This window comes from Amphibalanus amphitrite, unplaced genomic scaffold (genome assembly GCF_019059575.1).
Source record: "Amphibalanus amphitrite isolate SeventyFive unplaced genomic scaffold, NRLGWU_Aamphi_draft 000181F_arrow, whole genome shotgun sequence".
Lineage (NCBI taxonomy): Eukaryota > Metazoa > Arthropoda > Thecostraca > Balanomorpha > Balanidae > Amphibalanus > Amphibalanus amphitrite.
In genome coordinates, this window is record NW_024881676.1 from 648,207 (window position 1) to 664,684 (window position 16,478).

General features: G+C 51.7%; 1 protein-coding gene across 1 annotated transcript; it reads left to right on the top strand.

The window, feature by feature from the left end:
* The first annotated feature begins 1,317 nt into the window (after nt 1-1,317).
* Nucleotides 1,318-8,498, top strand: LOC122384094 (RING finger protein 11-like). Its single transcript, XM_043371098.1, has 3 exons — nt 1,318-1,863; nt 5,870-6,057; nt 6,560-8,498. The coding sequence occupies exons 1-3, from the start codon at nt 1,744-1,746 to the stop codon at nt 6,729-6,731; spliced, it is 480 nt and encodes a 159-aa protein (XP_043227033.1). The 5' UTR covers nt 1,318-1,743; the 3' UTR covers nt 6,732-8,498.
* The last annotated feature ends 7,980 nt before the right edge of the window (nt 8,499-16,478 follow it).

Genomic DNA, 16,478 nt, shown 5'->3' on the forward strand with positions numbered 1-16,478 from the left:
CTGGCTCTCCACCTCACCATGTTAGATAAGCGGACACCCTCGTGATCATCGCAGCGATGATTGCCAATTGGTGTGTCATTATGGGAGAGGATGCCAGCCTCCTTTGCTAGATAGTCTGCCTTTAATATAGTGCAGCCCGACCCATTGCCTGTGGCGCAGACTGGGCTTGATAATGCAGTGCAGGACACACCAAACGTAAGCGGCCATCTGTACCCCCTGTGCAGTAGGGCTGACTCAAGAGCCCAGAGTTGCCCTCCCCCACCATTCTGTGCACGTGATAACTGGATGGGACATGCCATGGTCAGCATCTGTTCAAAAGCTGCCCTAAGCATGTAAAGCTCCACTGGCATGCTCAAGCATGGTCACAGTCAGTTCTCACTTCTCAGTTGAACCTCCAATGGAAACCCATCACAAAGTAGAGATCAGGGCGCCTCTCACACTGCAGCACACTCAACGACTGAGGCACCATCTCATCACTTGCAGGTGGTTCTTGCCAGGAGCAATGCCAGCCACGCACATCAGGTGATAACAGCAGTGTACAACTGCAATCTACAAGCATCCATGTTCTTTCTGGTTTTCTCCTGTTGAGATCCACTGCCATGCATGAACTTGATGGGCTTTTGTTGCGCTCCTCCCATGTGCAGACAGGTTTCTGCTGAAACAAAGCAAAGCAAATGTGATTAATAATGGCCCTGTTTCACCATCCAGACACTGTGCACTGGTAGCTACGGCATACCATAGCATCACTCAAATGACGTTGCATGTGATCTCTTAGTTTATGATCAATCGCGTTTGGAACAGAGTGAGAGGTTCTGAAAAACCGTACCAAGAACAGAGGTTTGAGTTCAAATACTGCTAGCATGCTGCTGGTGCTGGTACCGCAGCGTGCTAGCGTTCTGGGATGCTGTCATAGCTTAGCGTCACAGTGAAGTTTGTTGACACTGCCATGGAAACCCAATGCTCTGACACAAGCAGCGCACTGCAGTGCTGAGCACTGCAGTGCGTGCTCTGCCGTGAAACACCACCCATGAACGTTGGTTGCATGACCAGGATGGAGCAGTGTGGCAGACAGTGATTTTAATTTTAATTGCACTTCCTAGAGATTAAAATGTTGTTGGTGAAATTGCTATTCATTATTCCTATTACCATTGTCTAAATTTCACATTTCAAGACAGCATCAGCATTGACATGTTATATAAAATAAGGTTTAGACTTCAGGTGGTCCCGGGTTCAGCTATTAAGTAAAACAAGGGCAAAAAATTGTCAAAAAAAATATTTTAAAAAAATACCTGCCTTCATCAACACCTCATCTAATCTAACCTCATCCTCATCTAACAAGGCCCTAAAAGCAAAACGTTTGAATAACAATGTAATATTTTGCAACCGCTGCACCATTACTGTCACGTACGCTATCCCTAGATTGGTTGCTGGTAAGTAGTGGTTGTCGTCATCAACTCGTCATGCAGCAGCTGATTGGGATGGGCGGGGCCTATTTTTATCCAGGCGATAGAGAGAGCCGGGGGAAGGTGTCTCACGCGGCTGATGTCAGTGATCTGCTGCTAGTTCTTTGTTCGGCCAGTGACTGAAGTTGCTGTAACCTACACCAAAGATTGTCATAGGAGTCACAACATAAGTTGGGAGTGGGAGGCCTCTCCCAACTCCTATACTAGTCATCTTCATTATCGGCCAGAAGTCGACCTCGTTCACGTTGTTCCTTTGTGCGTATGACATAGGACCGTGACAATGGGCAATTGTTTGAAGGCTCAGGCAGCAGACGACATGTCTCTGCTGCCTGGTTCAGATACAGGAAGATTTTCTGCATCATCAGATCAACTTGGCATACCACCTGTGTATGATCCCGAGGTAATTTGCTGAGATCTTTGCATGCTGTTGATGTTCAAGGTCATATGTCGTGTGTCATTTATGTAAGCTTATTTCCATGCTTTGCATGTTTATGAGCTCTAAGGTGGTATTCTAGGTGGATTATTTATCATTTAACTTTAAAGCTCATTTGCAACCTAAGCATTCTTTGATTTTGGAGTACGTCACATTCTTCGGAACTTTGAACTTGGTGGTAGTTTGCTTTCAGTTGACAATAGATTATTGATCCACACTTACACATGCCTACCTCTACAAATGATGATTTTGATCCATTGTTATAATGTGTATTTTCAAGTCTGTGGTAGGTATGTACCTGTGTATTTCTCATTGTCAGAGCATTAAGTGGTGTCTTGACCAAATGTCACATGTGTAGTGGAAAAGAAGTGTGGTATGAAATTACTAGCAGCTAAGTTTTGGATATGCTAAGCCTGGTTAGCTTGCCACCTCATAAATACCTATGTTGATGTGGAACAAGATTAGATTGATTGGTTAATTTATCATGATCAAGCATTAGTTGAGTGTTTCAGTTGATGTGTTTTGGTTTCACTGTTTTAATATGGGAAGTGCCTAAGTGACATAATGATAAAGAGACTTATCAAGTTTATCACTGTTTCTCTCTCTCTCCCCTCCCCCTCTCTCCCTCTCCTTCTCACTCCCTTTCTCTCTCACTTTGTCCCTCTCTCCTGTCCCTCTTCCTTTTGTGTTTCCTTAGTGATCCCTCCAACTATGTTCATCAAGTGCATAGTTGCATTCTTCTTATTTTTTACTCAGTCTTGTCTTTCTCATGGCTCTTCTACCTCTTACTCATTTTTATCTCACTTTTCTCTACATCCACATTGATCTGTCCGTAGATCACCACCAGCCCGGCCGGCCTCACAGCCGACAAAACACACCTTTCAGCTCTGAGCTCTATTGCCCGACTCACACGCTCACACACACCCCGGCGCCCCCCAGCGCTGCGTAGACGACCCCGCACAGTTATACATATCACTCCTCCACCGTAAGATAAAGGCAGTCCAAATCAGTAAGCAACAAAGGACTAGACATTCCTGAACTAAAACCGGTGGCTGTTGCAAAAAAAAAAGCGATTGACATCACACAGGGGAAAGACCTGCATGAGCACTATACCACTAGTGCCGTGCAGTTTACGTCTCGAGCAGCCGAAGCGGCACCCTTCGCTCGCGGTGTGAGCGTCTCACACTCACTGAGGGTGAGCTGGGGGATCCAACACCACCGCCACCCTCACGACCAGCACTCGCTCGACCAGAGACGCTCTCAGACAGTGAAGTAGAACAATCCGGAACCGGCAACACCTCCCTTTCCACCGGCGAGCCTTCGGCCGACCGAGCTCGCAGGTGATCCAGATGCCGTCTGAACACACGGCCATCCGGCAGCCTCACATCACACTGACTGCCGGAGACAGATGCCACCACGGCCGGTTGCCAGGGCCTCTGATCCACTGCTGACACATAAACCAGATCACCGGGCGCAAACTGTCGCACTGCAACCGAATGGCGGTTGTTGGCCAGCGTTTGGCGTTCCTGATTGGCTCGGACACGGTCGAGCAGGGCGCGGTCCGGCTGCAGCCGCGCCAGGTGAGTGACCAGCGGGCGCCCATGGAGCAGCTCCGCGGGCGTCACTCCCGTTGCTGAATGGGGTGTCGTCCGGTAATGGAACAGAACGCGGCTCAGACGCGTTTGCAGCGATCCATCAGTCCGCTTCTGAAGCCCCGTTTTGATCACCTTTACGGCGCTTTCTCCTTGTCCGTTCGACTTGGGGTGGAGAGGCGGGGAGAACACCTGCTGCACTCCATTACGCGCTAGAAAATGACGCAAAGCCTCTCCCGTGAACACCGCCGCGTTATCGCTCACCACCACGCGAGGGACACCGTGCTCCGCAAACGCCATCCGCAACCGCTCAATGGTCGCTTCTGCTGTAGCCGACGGTGTCAGGTACGCTGAGATCCACTTCGAGTGAGCGTCCACGATGACCAGGATCATCATCCCATGGACTGGCCCCGCATAGTCCATGTGCAGGCGGTCCCAGGGCGCATCCGGGTACGGCCACGGACTCTCAGACACCGGAGGTGCCCGCGGCCGGCTCAGCTGACAGGCCTGACAGCTCTCGACCGTCGACTCGATAGCTGCGTCCATGCCCGGCCACCACGCGTGGGCGCGAGCCTTTGCTTTCATGGCCACCACTCCAGGGTGGCCTTCGTGCAGAAGCGAGAGCCACTGCTTCCGAAGGGCCGTGGGCAACACGATTCTGTTACCCCACAGGACCACTCCATTTTGAGCACTGAGTTCGAGGCGACGCCGATAGAACGGTTGAAGTTCCTCATCCACTGGCTCCGTCCAACGACCGTTCATCACCGCCTGATATGCGCGCGACAAAACGGGGTCACAGTTCGTGCGTCGACGGATCTGCTCGATGCGGATCATCTGGTCCACCGACTCAAGAAGACAGACAATGTCCCCGGGGTCTAGAACACTAGCAGGGCACACTGCCAGGGGCAGGCGGCTCAGTCCGTCGCTGTGAGCCTGCCGTGCCGAGGGGGCGTACACCAGCTTGTACTGGTACGCTTGCAGCGCGAGTCGCCACCTGGCCACTTTGGGCGATACCATCAGCGGCAGAGGCTTGTCGCTGCTTAGCAGACCCAGGAGAGGTTTGTGGTCCGTCTGCACAGTGAAGTGCCGACCGCACAAGAACTGGTGAAACTTTTTTACTCCAAAGACCACCGCCAGTCCTTCTTTGTCCAGTTGACTGTAGTTGGTTTCTGCTGCTGCCAGGCTCCGCGATGCATACGCCACTGGCCGTTCCATTCCGGAGCAGTCCACTTCGGACAGCACTGCCCCGAGCCCGTAGGGGCTGGCATCCACCGACAGCACGAGCGGCAGGACAGCGGAGACTGCGTGCAGCGGGTCCGGGCCGGTCACTGCTGTGCCTGCCAGCGGGGCTGCCGATGAGGCGATATCCTGCAGGTCAGCGGCTGCTGTCTCCATCGCAGTCGCTATCTTGACAGCCAGTTCGAGCGACAGATTGTCACCTTCCTGCAGTAGCCGCTTCAGCATTCCCGGGTTACTTATCCCACACACGAACCGGTCCCGAAGCTGCTCAGTTAGGCGGTCTCCGTAGGCACAGTCTCTGGCAATGCGCCGCAGCTCTGCCAAAAACGCTCCAACTGTTTGTCCGGCTTGCTGCGTGGTACGGTTGAACCGGTACCGTGACACAATTATAGCCGGTCTCGGAGCGAAATGCCGCTGCGCTGCCTCCGCCAACTCTTCGAAAATTTTCGTGGCTGGCAGATCAGGCGCGAAAATGCTGCGCAGAGTTGAATACACTTTGGGACCACAGACGCTCAGAAACACCGCACGTTTCCTTGTCGCTGACGAGATCGCATTAGCAGCCAAAAACTGCTCAAAACGCTCTAGGTACTCGTTAAAGTCCGAGCCGTCGTCGCCGTACTCACCGACGCTCCCGATAAGGGCCGACGCCATGGTGGTTCCACCACCGGTCACAGGCAAGGCGAGAACGGTCTCAGCCTCGTCGCCACTTGATCTGTCCGTAGATCACCACCAGCCCGGCCGGCCTCACAGCCGACAAAACACACCTTTCAGCTCTGAGCTCTATTGCCCGACTCACACGCTCAGCTCTGAGCTCTATTGCCCGACTCACACGCTCACACACACCCCGGCGCCCCCCAGCGCTGCGTAGACGACCCCGCACAGTTATACATATCACACATTATTTATTATCCACACCAGTTTCAGGCTTACATCCTCTATGTAGCCTATCCATTTGCTCTTTTTGTTTTACTCAATATCTGTTTCTTTTCCTTACCAGTTTGACTCATTTTTATAATGCTTCCCTTCCTCTCAATTTCAACCCTTTCTCTTTTGGTCATGTTGTTTGAGTGGCTCATCTTGTGTCTCTGAACCCCATGAACCCTTTATGTGATGCCCTGACTGGTGAATATCCTGCACCACAGCACCAGCACCACCACCATCACCAGCAGCAGCAGCCGGAGCGGGCGGCCGTCTACTACCCGTCACCCAGTGTGGTGCGCACGGCCGCCCAGCTCACGGAGGAGGAGCAGGTGAAGATCGCCAAACGCATGGGCCTCATCCAGCACCTGCCCTCCGGAACGTACGACGGCGCCGCCCGGAAAAACAAAGAGTGAGTTCGGCACGGTGACTTCGCATTCGTTCGTCTTATCTTGAGATATAGCTGATATTTCGTTTGTGGTATTTATGTTATTTTAGCATTCCATTTACCTAAGGCATGCTATCCGTCAAACGATATACCTACCGCTACTCAAATGACGCGGATTACGGGTTTGGTTCGGTAATAGCACGATCTTTTATGTATGATAAATGCACATCAAAGCTCCATATTCCCTTGATTATCAGTTCTTGCTTCTCAGATCATTTGGCTGACTACGGTATAGTGTCAGTCTAAAAGTATTGCAGTATATGCCTTATTTTCATATGGACCTTTCCGAGAAACTGACGTACCTACGCAATCAGTGACGTAACGTGTCCTTTGTGAGACTCGTGTGGCGTCAGCGTGTTGTGAAGTCCCTCATCTATTATGCAGTCGGGTGAGTGGTCCATTACGATTCGTCCTGCGTCGTCAGAGGACAGGTCTGACCCGTCCCCCCGATGTGTCCCACCCACAGGTGCGTCATCTGTATGATTGAGTTCTCGGTGGGGGAGCGGGTGCGCTACCTGCCCTGTATGCACACCTACCACACGGAGTGTATCGACGACTGGCTGATGCGCAGCTTCACCTGCCCCAGCTGTATGGAGCCAGTAGACTCGGCGCTCCTCTCCAGCTACGAGACCAGCTAGGTGGCGCCGCTGCCGCACCTCAGTGTGAAACGTCACAGGACTGAGATGTGCTGGAGACTTCAGTGACGATTGCAGCTCTGTCGGAGCGCCGGGTCGGACGGACCACGGACGAGATTTCGGTCCACAGTCGTCACCCCACACCGATCTCGGCTGAGGCGGCAGGGTGTCAGGGGATGCTCTGATAACGTCAGTATGACGCCGTTATGACGTCAGTGTGATGTCGGTTTGACGTCAGTGCCTGCCAACAGCAGCCGGCGGGCTCGGTAAACGGTCGTCGCCGTGGGGTCTCTTCTGGTAACTGGTGCTGACCAGTGGTGCCCAACAGTGGTGCAGTAGACTGGTGTCAGTACCGGCTACCACTGAGGTAGGTCACTGGTGCTGGCCGCTCCGTAATGGCACTCGCTCGGGACGGGAGTCCCCGATGGTGACTGATCGGGACAGTCCCGTGCCGCGAGTAGGTCTGGGGATGTCCCCGGACAATAGGTGAGGTCCGTAGAGCTGGCAGACTGGGAGCTGTCTTCGGATTACCCTCACGGGCCGCGCGGCGTGCACCCGGTACCACCACGATGCCTTAGCGGGCATTTCGTGGGGGCCTGCCGACCACCGCGGCTGCCCGGCGGAGATGTGTTACTATAACCGCGACAATAGAGCGAGAGACTGTGAGCGGGTGGCCGGTGACAATATCGAAGGAGTTCTCTCACCAGAGACGGACTGGCGCGGACGCACCCACCCGGAACTTCTGAGCCGCCGCGCACAGCGGCCGGTGGGAGCGACACAAGGTCGCCAGGTCGCCGTCCGCCGGCCGGCCGACCGCGCCTCAAGGCCGTCGTCTTTCTTCCGTTTCCGCGGCTCCCGACGCTTGCTAGTGCTGTTTTTGGCCGGGGGCGAACTGCGCCCGCCCCGCCCCCGGGATCTCGGTCGCACTCGCCGCGCTGCCCGCCCCACTCGCCGCGCTGCCCGCCCCACTCGTGGTCGTGTTCGTTTTGTCTGTCTGTCTCTGTCTGTCTGTCTGTCTGTGCGGAGTGGTGTATTGGAGAGCGGGCTGAGGCTAGAGTGGACGGTGGACGTCGGTTCTCTCGGCTTGGACTAGTCGCATTTCGTGGAGCGGGCATCATACTATTGTGGGCCGGTGGCATAGAGTTTTATTTATTTATACTCGGCTCCTTTTAGAGGTTTATGATATTTTACGTGGAGCGTCGTAGGTGCGGGTGCTGTGAGCTGAAAGGACTGCCGAATGGTGCGGAGGGTAGCCGGAGTCAACAGAGGTCACCTGCCGTGACCCGGGGTCACCAGAAAACAGCCGGAGCCACCGGCTAGGTCTCGGTAGAAGTGACCGGTGCGTCTGTATCTTTAGGGTCATCTGTAGTCCTTCGAGGTCCGATAAGATTACCGTAGGTCCTGACCCACGGTCGTACGTCAGGTCAGGTCACTCGGGGTCGTCCCAGGTCACCTGGGTCGTCTGCGCTGCCGGGCGGCCAGCCGGCAGCAGTGGCCTGAGCGCGCGAGTCTTTCATAGCTCTGGATGCGTCTGTGCGTGCGTACGCTCGCGTGGCTGCGCGTGTGATGTGTCGTGTCACCAGGATCGGCGGCGGGCGGGTCTGTCCGGCAGCTCCCCATCCAGCCTCCTCGCTCTGCCCGGGACAGAGGGCCGGGCGCGCGGGACGCCGCCTCTCGGTGACGGCACGCGGTGTCGTGTGTACGCGCGTGACTTTGTAGTGTCTGTGGCGGTGTTTCACTGGAGATATGTAGAATAAACTGTACCTGACGGCTCCGCGTGTGGCGGAGACGAACGAGGGACGGTGAGTGAGCCTGGAGCTGGTCGGAGGGAAGAGAGAGAGAGAGTGGAAGGGAGCTGGTCGAAGGGGAGAGGATGGGACACAGGACAGGTGTGACATTGGGTGGACAGAGCTGTGCCAGAAATAGCGGACTGAGCCTGGGAAGCCTAGAGTACGACTCATCGGAAACCTCACGAGTGTCGGTAAAACGTAACCCCGCCGGCGGCCGAGGCGGGGGCGGGGGCGCCGGGGTTCGAGCGTAGTAGGTCGGGGTGGCTGTTTTCACACCAGTGTTTGTTTGGTCTGTGCGTTTCTCTTCTCGCAGATAGAGACTGAGGGCAAATAGCTCAGCAAATACGGAATGCTATCTGAGCGGCTCCCATAAGCGTAGTTGTCCAAAGTGGGACTATCGGTCGCTGTTTATCGGTCGTTGCTTTTTTAGTTGGACTTCATGTTCCAAAACCTCTCTAGAGATGTGTTTTCAGATCTTAACTAAGCCACAATGTAGTGCTACTTTGAGCTGTAACGACTCAAGCATGTGGGCATTCCACACAGCAGATGGAATAATCACGGCAAGATAAATCACGGAACGACAAGACGATCTTACTGATGGAGTACCTACACTTACAGAGCCTCTGTCAAAAGGGCAGCGCCCCCCTAAAAGAAGGAATATTCAGTTGAAGTTTTTCCTGTGGCGGAATCGATCGGTCGGCAGGACGTGTTCCGAGTCCCGAGGACAGCAGCAGGTTATCGGTTATCGCACGGTTATTTGCCGACGCTGCTGTGCGAGTGGTGCCCACTAAAGTTTCGCATATTGCCGATAGGTGGCGGGGTTCAGGAGGGCTCACGTCATGTAGGTGGCAGTAGTGCAGTGAAAGAGACCCAGCAGTGTTGAGGTCCTGGGGCAGAAATGAATGGCATCCATGGATATGGACACGGGATGTATGAATAGAGCGTGAAAGGAAATTTCATTGGTGCTGAAAAAATATTTATCCAACTTCAAGCAGCCGTTTAAACATCATGGCCGAGAACAAAAAGTAATGAAGGAGGTGGGTCATTTTACCTACAATTCAAGGAAAAGCTACACTCTGCGAACCTTTTTAATTAGGTAGGTAGGTACACTTATCACTCGCAAAATGTCAAATCTTACTTTATTTCATTGAATGCCATACGGATACGTCTTTCAGAAAAAGTAACGACGAATCTAGTCACAACGTGACCACGGCCGATACCTATGCATCCAGCGGCATCGCTGAACGATGATTGTTTTGGTGAAATTAGGTATGCCCATGCATTTAGGTAGGTACTTGTGTAGGTATAGTGAAAGTTTTCCTAAGGACATGCTTTCGAACGACTTTCCTGACAATTCTTGACACAAGCTCATAAGGCACGCAGAAGACCAACATCTGAGGTTGCACTCACAGCGTGCCTACTATTTGCGCCGTGCAGCAGGGCGCCTTTTCAGGCCATATGGAGCACGTCTGAGGGGGCGCCGTGCCTCGCCGGCGGCCGTCCGTGCGTGCGCTCCGACTGCCGGGCCACGGGGCGCCGCGCCGCCGCCGACCGCCGGGGCCGGGGCCGGGGCCGGGGTCGGCGCCGGGCCACCCTCGCGTGCGCTCGCCGAGCTCAGGTGGCGCGCTGGCCGGGCCGCCGGCGCGCCGCGAGTTTATCTTGCCGGGCGGACTGCGGCGGCGGCGGCTCCCCTCGCCGATCAATACAGGGTCCGGCGGCGGCCGGCGCCAGGCGGCGCCACCGTCACGGCGCCGCCGCCGGAGCCCCGAGCCGCCGCCGCGCGCCGCGCACTGCGCCACGCCGCGCCGCAAAGCGCCGCTTCGTTATCATACGAGGGAAATGTTTGGAAATTGGTCCCTCCGTAATAGCACAATGTTGTAAATAGCGTAATGAATGAGCCCGAATGACGCATGGCTGGCTCGCCAAATGTTTGAGCACGCGTCGCCATGGTAACGCTCATACACACAGGTGCCGGCCGAAGCACCGGAACCAGGCCGGGTTCAAATTATAAATTGCACCAGAGTCGACGACAAAGGTACTATCCACGCCCACATCAGCATGTAGATTGAATAGCCGAGTGGCGACATAGGTGGGCTAGCCGGACAATTACTGGAGATTCGTCTCCTGTCCGTAAGTTGTTTGAGCTGTGCGTATGAATTCCATTTCCCGTTAAAGCTTATGTCCAAAAGGGAGCCATTTTCTGATGACTGCCACATCCAGCCACGGGACACTCTATGAGATCGAAATTAATTGAGGCGGTGGCACTGCGGGCTAAACATCCTCGTCACCGTCTACCGTCTCTCATTCGACCCCCATGCGGTCAGCGATCACCGGCCATGAGGCCAAAGGGATACCCGTGGGGGATGCGAAGCGCCTAACGAGAGACGAAACGCGGAGCGTCCAGCGCCTGACGAGACGCCAACGCCACACTCATCAGTGTCGAGACGATCCTATGACTGCTGACCTGACAGCAATCCTTAATAACCAAGACCGAACTCAGAGTGTCGAGAGTGATGCAGCTTATAGGTATCGACACACGACTCACCAGTGCTGGTGGAGAACTCTGAGCCGATACGCGACCAGTCATGGTTTCGATGCGACACTCCCAGCGATGGCACAAAGCTGAGTGCCTATGTGTGACTCATAGAGTGTCAGCATAGCTACCAATGCTGACACGAAGCCCCGGAGTGCCTTTACTGCAATGGAAGTGCCGATAAAAGCTCAAAGTTCTGACACGAAACTCATGGTGCTGGAACGGAGTCCAGAGTGCCAGCACGGAACTCAGAGTGCTGATAGGGGACTCGGAGTGTATGAACAGTCACCGTTCGTTCGGAGCGGGACTGCGGGTAACTGGGCCCAGCTGTGTACACAGCCCGGTGTTTGCGGGCACCTCGGCCGGAGGGTGACTATGGGGCACCGCTCGGTGGGGACACAGGCTGGCACTATGACACTGCACAGCACTGCGCTGGGCAGGGCTGGGCTTATTATAAGTGCGCTGGGCTGACTTAGTGTGTTGGGCTGGACTGAGTGTGTTGGGTTGAACTGGGCTGGACTTGAGCACGCCGGACTGGACCTTGGTGCGCTGGCTCGGTCTGAGCTAAATATTCTGGGCTGAACTTAGTGCACTGGGCTGAGGGCTCAAACTACGCTGGACTGTCTCACTAAGTTGAGTGCGCTGGCCTGAGTCATCCTGAGCTTCATGCACTGGGTTAGTGTGAGTTTCCCCACTGCGCTGGATTAGCTCACTGAGCTTAGTGCTCAGCTAGTACTGGGAGGAGCTCAGTGCTCAGCTGAGCTCCTTACTCTAGATCTGGTGTCTGTCACGATACGCTGACTTACAGACTCGAAACTGGCCGGCCTTATAATCGCCGACGAGCCATGTTATGGAGCCAGGGTCGGGCAGGCTGAGACTGAGGCTATAGCTGGGGCCGGCGGAAGTCACAATCCCACAGACAGCTAAGCTTATATTCGGTCGGAGTCGGGCTTAGCGTGAGTCAGCTGGCCGAGTCGGGACGGTCGGGTGAGTCAGCTCTGACCCCTGACCCCTGTAGCTACAACACAGTCCGTCTCAGTAGGGGAAGCCGGGGGAAGCCCGGCATAGTAAGCTCTTTTTCATTTTTATTACATACCATACGTGCTGTATAAAATGTTGATATCCTGTTAGCTAGCTAAGTTCATTGGCCGTGTCTTCCCAAAAATTCGGTTTCGTGGAATAAGTATAAGGTTGAGAAAATCGAGTTTTAAAAAAGTGTTGATTTTTCTGGGGTAAGCCCGGCATAGGGGTAACGCCGGCCACCTCCCCAGCGCTTTACAACGAGTTGATGAAACCATTATGTGTCTTCCAAATATTAACGGAAAGTGAAATATTAAGGTAGGGGAAGCGGGGGGAACACCGCCACTGTGGGAAACACCGCCACCCATCTGGCGGCGAAAGTATGAACTATAAAGTGTAAAAATCCGTTATTTCCTATTAACCGCACGAAGGTAAGCGTCTTCTGATTTATGTTCCGGTGTTTCAGTGTAATCGAAGCTCATTGTGGGCATTTAAAGAAAAATGCACATTCTCTTATAAAAATTCGATGAGTTGGGAGCACTTTTGAATGTCTTTAAGTAGAGACTCATTTTGATTTACTTGATTACATCGAAAAATAACTGATCGGCTTGTCCAGTAAGATAGGTTTGCTTGAACCGTGTAGTACATTCTTGCCGCTGGCGATTTTTGCTTGTGATCACTTATTGGGGAACACCGCCACCCCGTAGCGGTGTTACCCCAATTGAGGTTGCGGTGTTTCCTGTTCGTAGCGTGATAAGTGATGAAATTCCAAAGACACGCTTTATTTATGTTCGTAGATGTTCCTAAGTCGGGAATAAGCAGCTTATTTGACTTTTTATTTTATATTTTTCATGCATCCCGACCAAGCACTTGCCAGCTGTATAAAACTGGCAAACAGCTGATGAACCTATACCTATTTAGGTGTCCATTACCGATTATTTGCGAAAATTACCACTTACCGACAGGAAACTCATCGCACGCGATCTCTGAACAATTAAAAGCTTTCGTAGGGATGGGTTGGGTTAATATCAACACCGGTGGCGGGGTTACCCACACAATTTGTAGGCGGCAAATATGCAAGGTATTTTTAAAAGTCGTGATACATGAAAACCTTTTAGGAGCATGCAAAATAAGTACCTAAAACACGTGAGCAAATGTTTAAATATTGTAACCAAGACAATAACTACCAAGAGACTTCACACATATTCTCTCATTTTGGCGAAAAGCTTAGGGGGCGGTGTTACCCCGCTTCCCCTACTGATTAGCTCTGGACGTCTTAGAGTTTATGTCACTACTGGTATTTTAGCTAGCGTCTACCACATATACAGTACAAGTCGATGAAAATCGTGATGCAAAATTGACAAAAAATGTGTATTTCAAAATTCCTTAAAATGTCTATGCATCATATTGCATATCATTCGACTCGGCTGATGAAGAAGAACACAACGACACCATGTTTCAAGCTCTAGCTTCATTGTCTGTCGCGTTATCTGCAAAAACGTAGTTTGACCCTAGTTGACCTTAAGTGACATGACTGGCTTTGTTTATGATAACATGTTTATTTTCGAAATTTATCTTTGATATAGGTGTAAACCAAACCTGCTCAGCACCTATTATCTCATGGAAAACAGTGGTTTAATGGCATTGCTCTCGGTTGGGGGTAAGCTTGGCCACTCGCCCGGGGTTACCCCAATGTGCTAATTTTTATTTCAGAACAGCGATGTTCGAAAAAATGTCATACTTAAGCCAGCCTGCCTCGTCACCCCTCACAACAAACACTTTAACGGTCCTTACATAACATTCGTATAAATATTAGTACTGTATGGTATAACATTAACAGTGCAACATATCTCACTTTTTAGCTAAAAACCCTTAAAATATCATTTTTGCTCTATAACTTTAACAATATGCAATTTTTGTTAGCCTTCACTTTTTTTGCTGGCGTTACCTTAGCTGCCACGCTGAAAGGACAAACAGTTGAACATTTTATTGTGAATAATTTAGCCGGAAACGGGGTGGCCGGGCTTCCCCCGCGCACGGGCTTCCCCCGGCTTCCCCTACGGGGTGTCGTCACTGTCGTCTATCCCCAGTCCGCCCTTAGCTCCAGACGCACGCATGGTGTCATCGCCGTCCCCACCCCGTCCTGCAATCCTGGAATGCTGTAGTCAGCGGTCTATCCATTCAGTCCTGGCGCATGACATCACCGAGGTCCGAGGTGCAGTACCAATCCTGATACCCATGGTGTCCTTATTGTCCCCAGACCGAGACATACCTATATGAACTCCTAACACACAGAAGTGTCATCAAAGTTGTCCTTCACACCGAGGGGTCACCGCCGTTCCCAACAATCCCCAACACACTGCTGTGCACGATGTTCCCATCCGATCCTAATCCGGGTGTCTGTCGTCCTTCCGTGAGTCCGTGACTGCAGCGGTCGTCCTCCGTCTCAACCAGCGAGGCGAACCATCACGAGACCAGACAGGCGGGGCCCGACCCAGCCCCAAGACCCGGCCCCACAGCCCCGCGCGGGCCCAGAGGTCGCTTAGGGTCAGTATACGACCAGCACATAGTGGAAATGTCTGGTTCGTGCGCACGCACAATGAAAAAGCAATTAGTGACCGGTAATACCTTCAATCCATCAACGGCAATCCATCTGACAGTGGGGCAATGTCATACAATATACCGCGTATTTTCCTAAATGTATTGCATCACCGTTCGGGGATGGTTTTATGGACGACTTACTTTGAACCGAGCGGCGGCTAGCGGATTTCCCTTCTGGTTAATACCGCTCTATGCCAAAGGATAATGTGAAACGTTTTAGCGATATTGGGGACAGACTGACATCAAGTACACCATAGGTACTCCATAGTTCAAACGTTTCTACGTGCACCGCACAATGCACAAATTCCACATTGCACAATGCACATGTCACGGGGAATTGTGTTATCAATTACCGGGTCACAGTAAAACAGATGTTCTACCAGGATTGTTTTAACTTTTTTACACAGTACCGACTGTCATGATTTCCTCAGCACGTGGCAATGGTAGGCATAATTAACTCTTCTCTGGGTTCAATTATCGTTTACATTCAGTGCAATAGCGTGTAGCGTGCCTAATATCAAGTTAAAGGGTTAAAATTCGTCCTTTCAATGTAGGTAAATTAGCCATGTAAAATCTAAACGAATGTTAATTCGTTACACCTTTGATCGAATCGGTAAATTTTTATTCGCCATGCTTATTGCTTGTGCAGGGTACGAATAAATGCACCCTAAACAATTTCTCGGAATTCTTTAACTCTTAACACATCACACACTTTAAATTACTTAGCCCCAATAACTAAAATCTCGACCACAGTAAATTTAAGTTTAAGCATTGGTTTTTCAACTTATAATAAACAGGGATAAGGTCATTTCATAACCTTGCACTAAACAGTTCCAAGAACATGATACCTAAACATTAGCATGTGTCATTCATGACAAGAAGGCGTGCCGGGTATTTTCAGACGCGGTCATTTGATTTTGGCACGAATATGCATGCATTGACAGTTTAGGATTACATTGGTGATTAAATACTTCCTTCTAATAAATATCGAGCACTTAATTGAAACATGCCATTTCCACCTTTCAATTTATTACCTCATTAAGCTTAACTTCTTGTTCAAGAACGGATTTGTACTTACCCGAGGCAATCATTTAATTGCTAGCTTCATGTTTGCTGAATTTAGCATCGAATATGTCAAAAAGATTGTTTGTTTTGTTGGGTTTGGCCCTTTCGGTCGACAAGACCATTGCAGAGCCGGAAGGATGATAGGAATAAGGGGGAGACATTGGTCTGGGCAGGCACCCTAGTGAGTCGCCGGGGCTGAGCCCGTCCAAAAGGACAGGCCACCCAGCCCCAAGGCACTCACTGCACCCGGCTACGGGGTGCGCTCCCTCAGGAGCAGCGGTGCCGCTCCAAGGGAGCAGCCCGCATGAGATAAAGTTGCCTGTCCAGCCCGGAGGGGGGTTGAGGCGTGGAGGAGAAGGATTTCAGTATCCTGAGGATAGAAGCACGGATAGGTGAGAGAGTCAAAAAGAACATCCGCTATAAATTTAAAGAAGCATAGAAACCATATCGGTGCCTATATGCGTACCTGATCAGGATCCAACTAACCCGTTAAGAAAGGGAGATGCAAGTTTCCTGATTTTTTAATTGCTTATGAACAATTCAGTACCTACCGAAGCGAAAACTGACCTTTTCAATTCAGAAAAAATATCTGGGCAAAGTATACGTCAACGTAACTTTAGAGACGTTTTTCGGCTGCTTAGAAATATTATCGAGACGTGAGTGAAACTGAGTGAAGACGTTCTTTAGATATTTTACTTGCAATTGCCAGATGATGAGACTTAAGCTCATAAAGCAAATGCG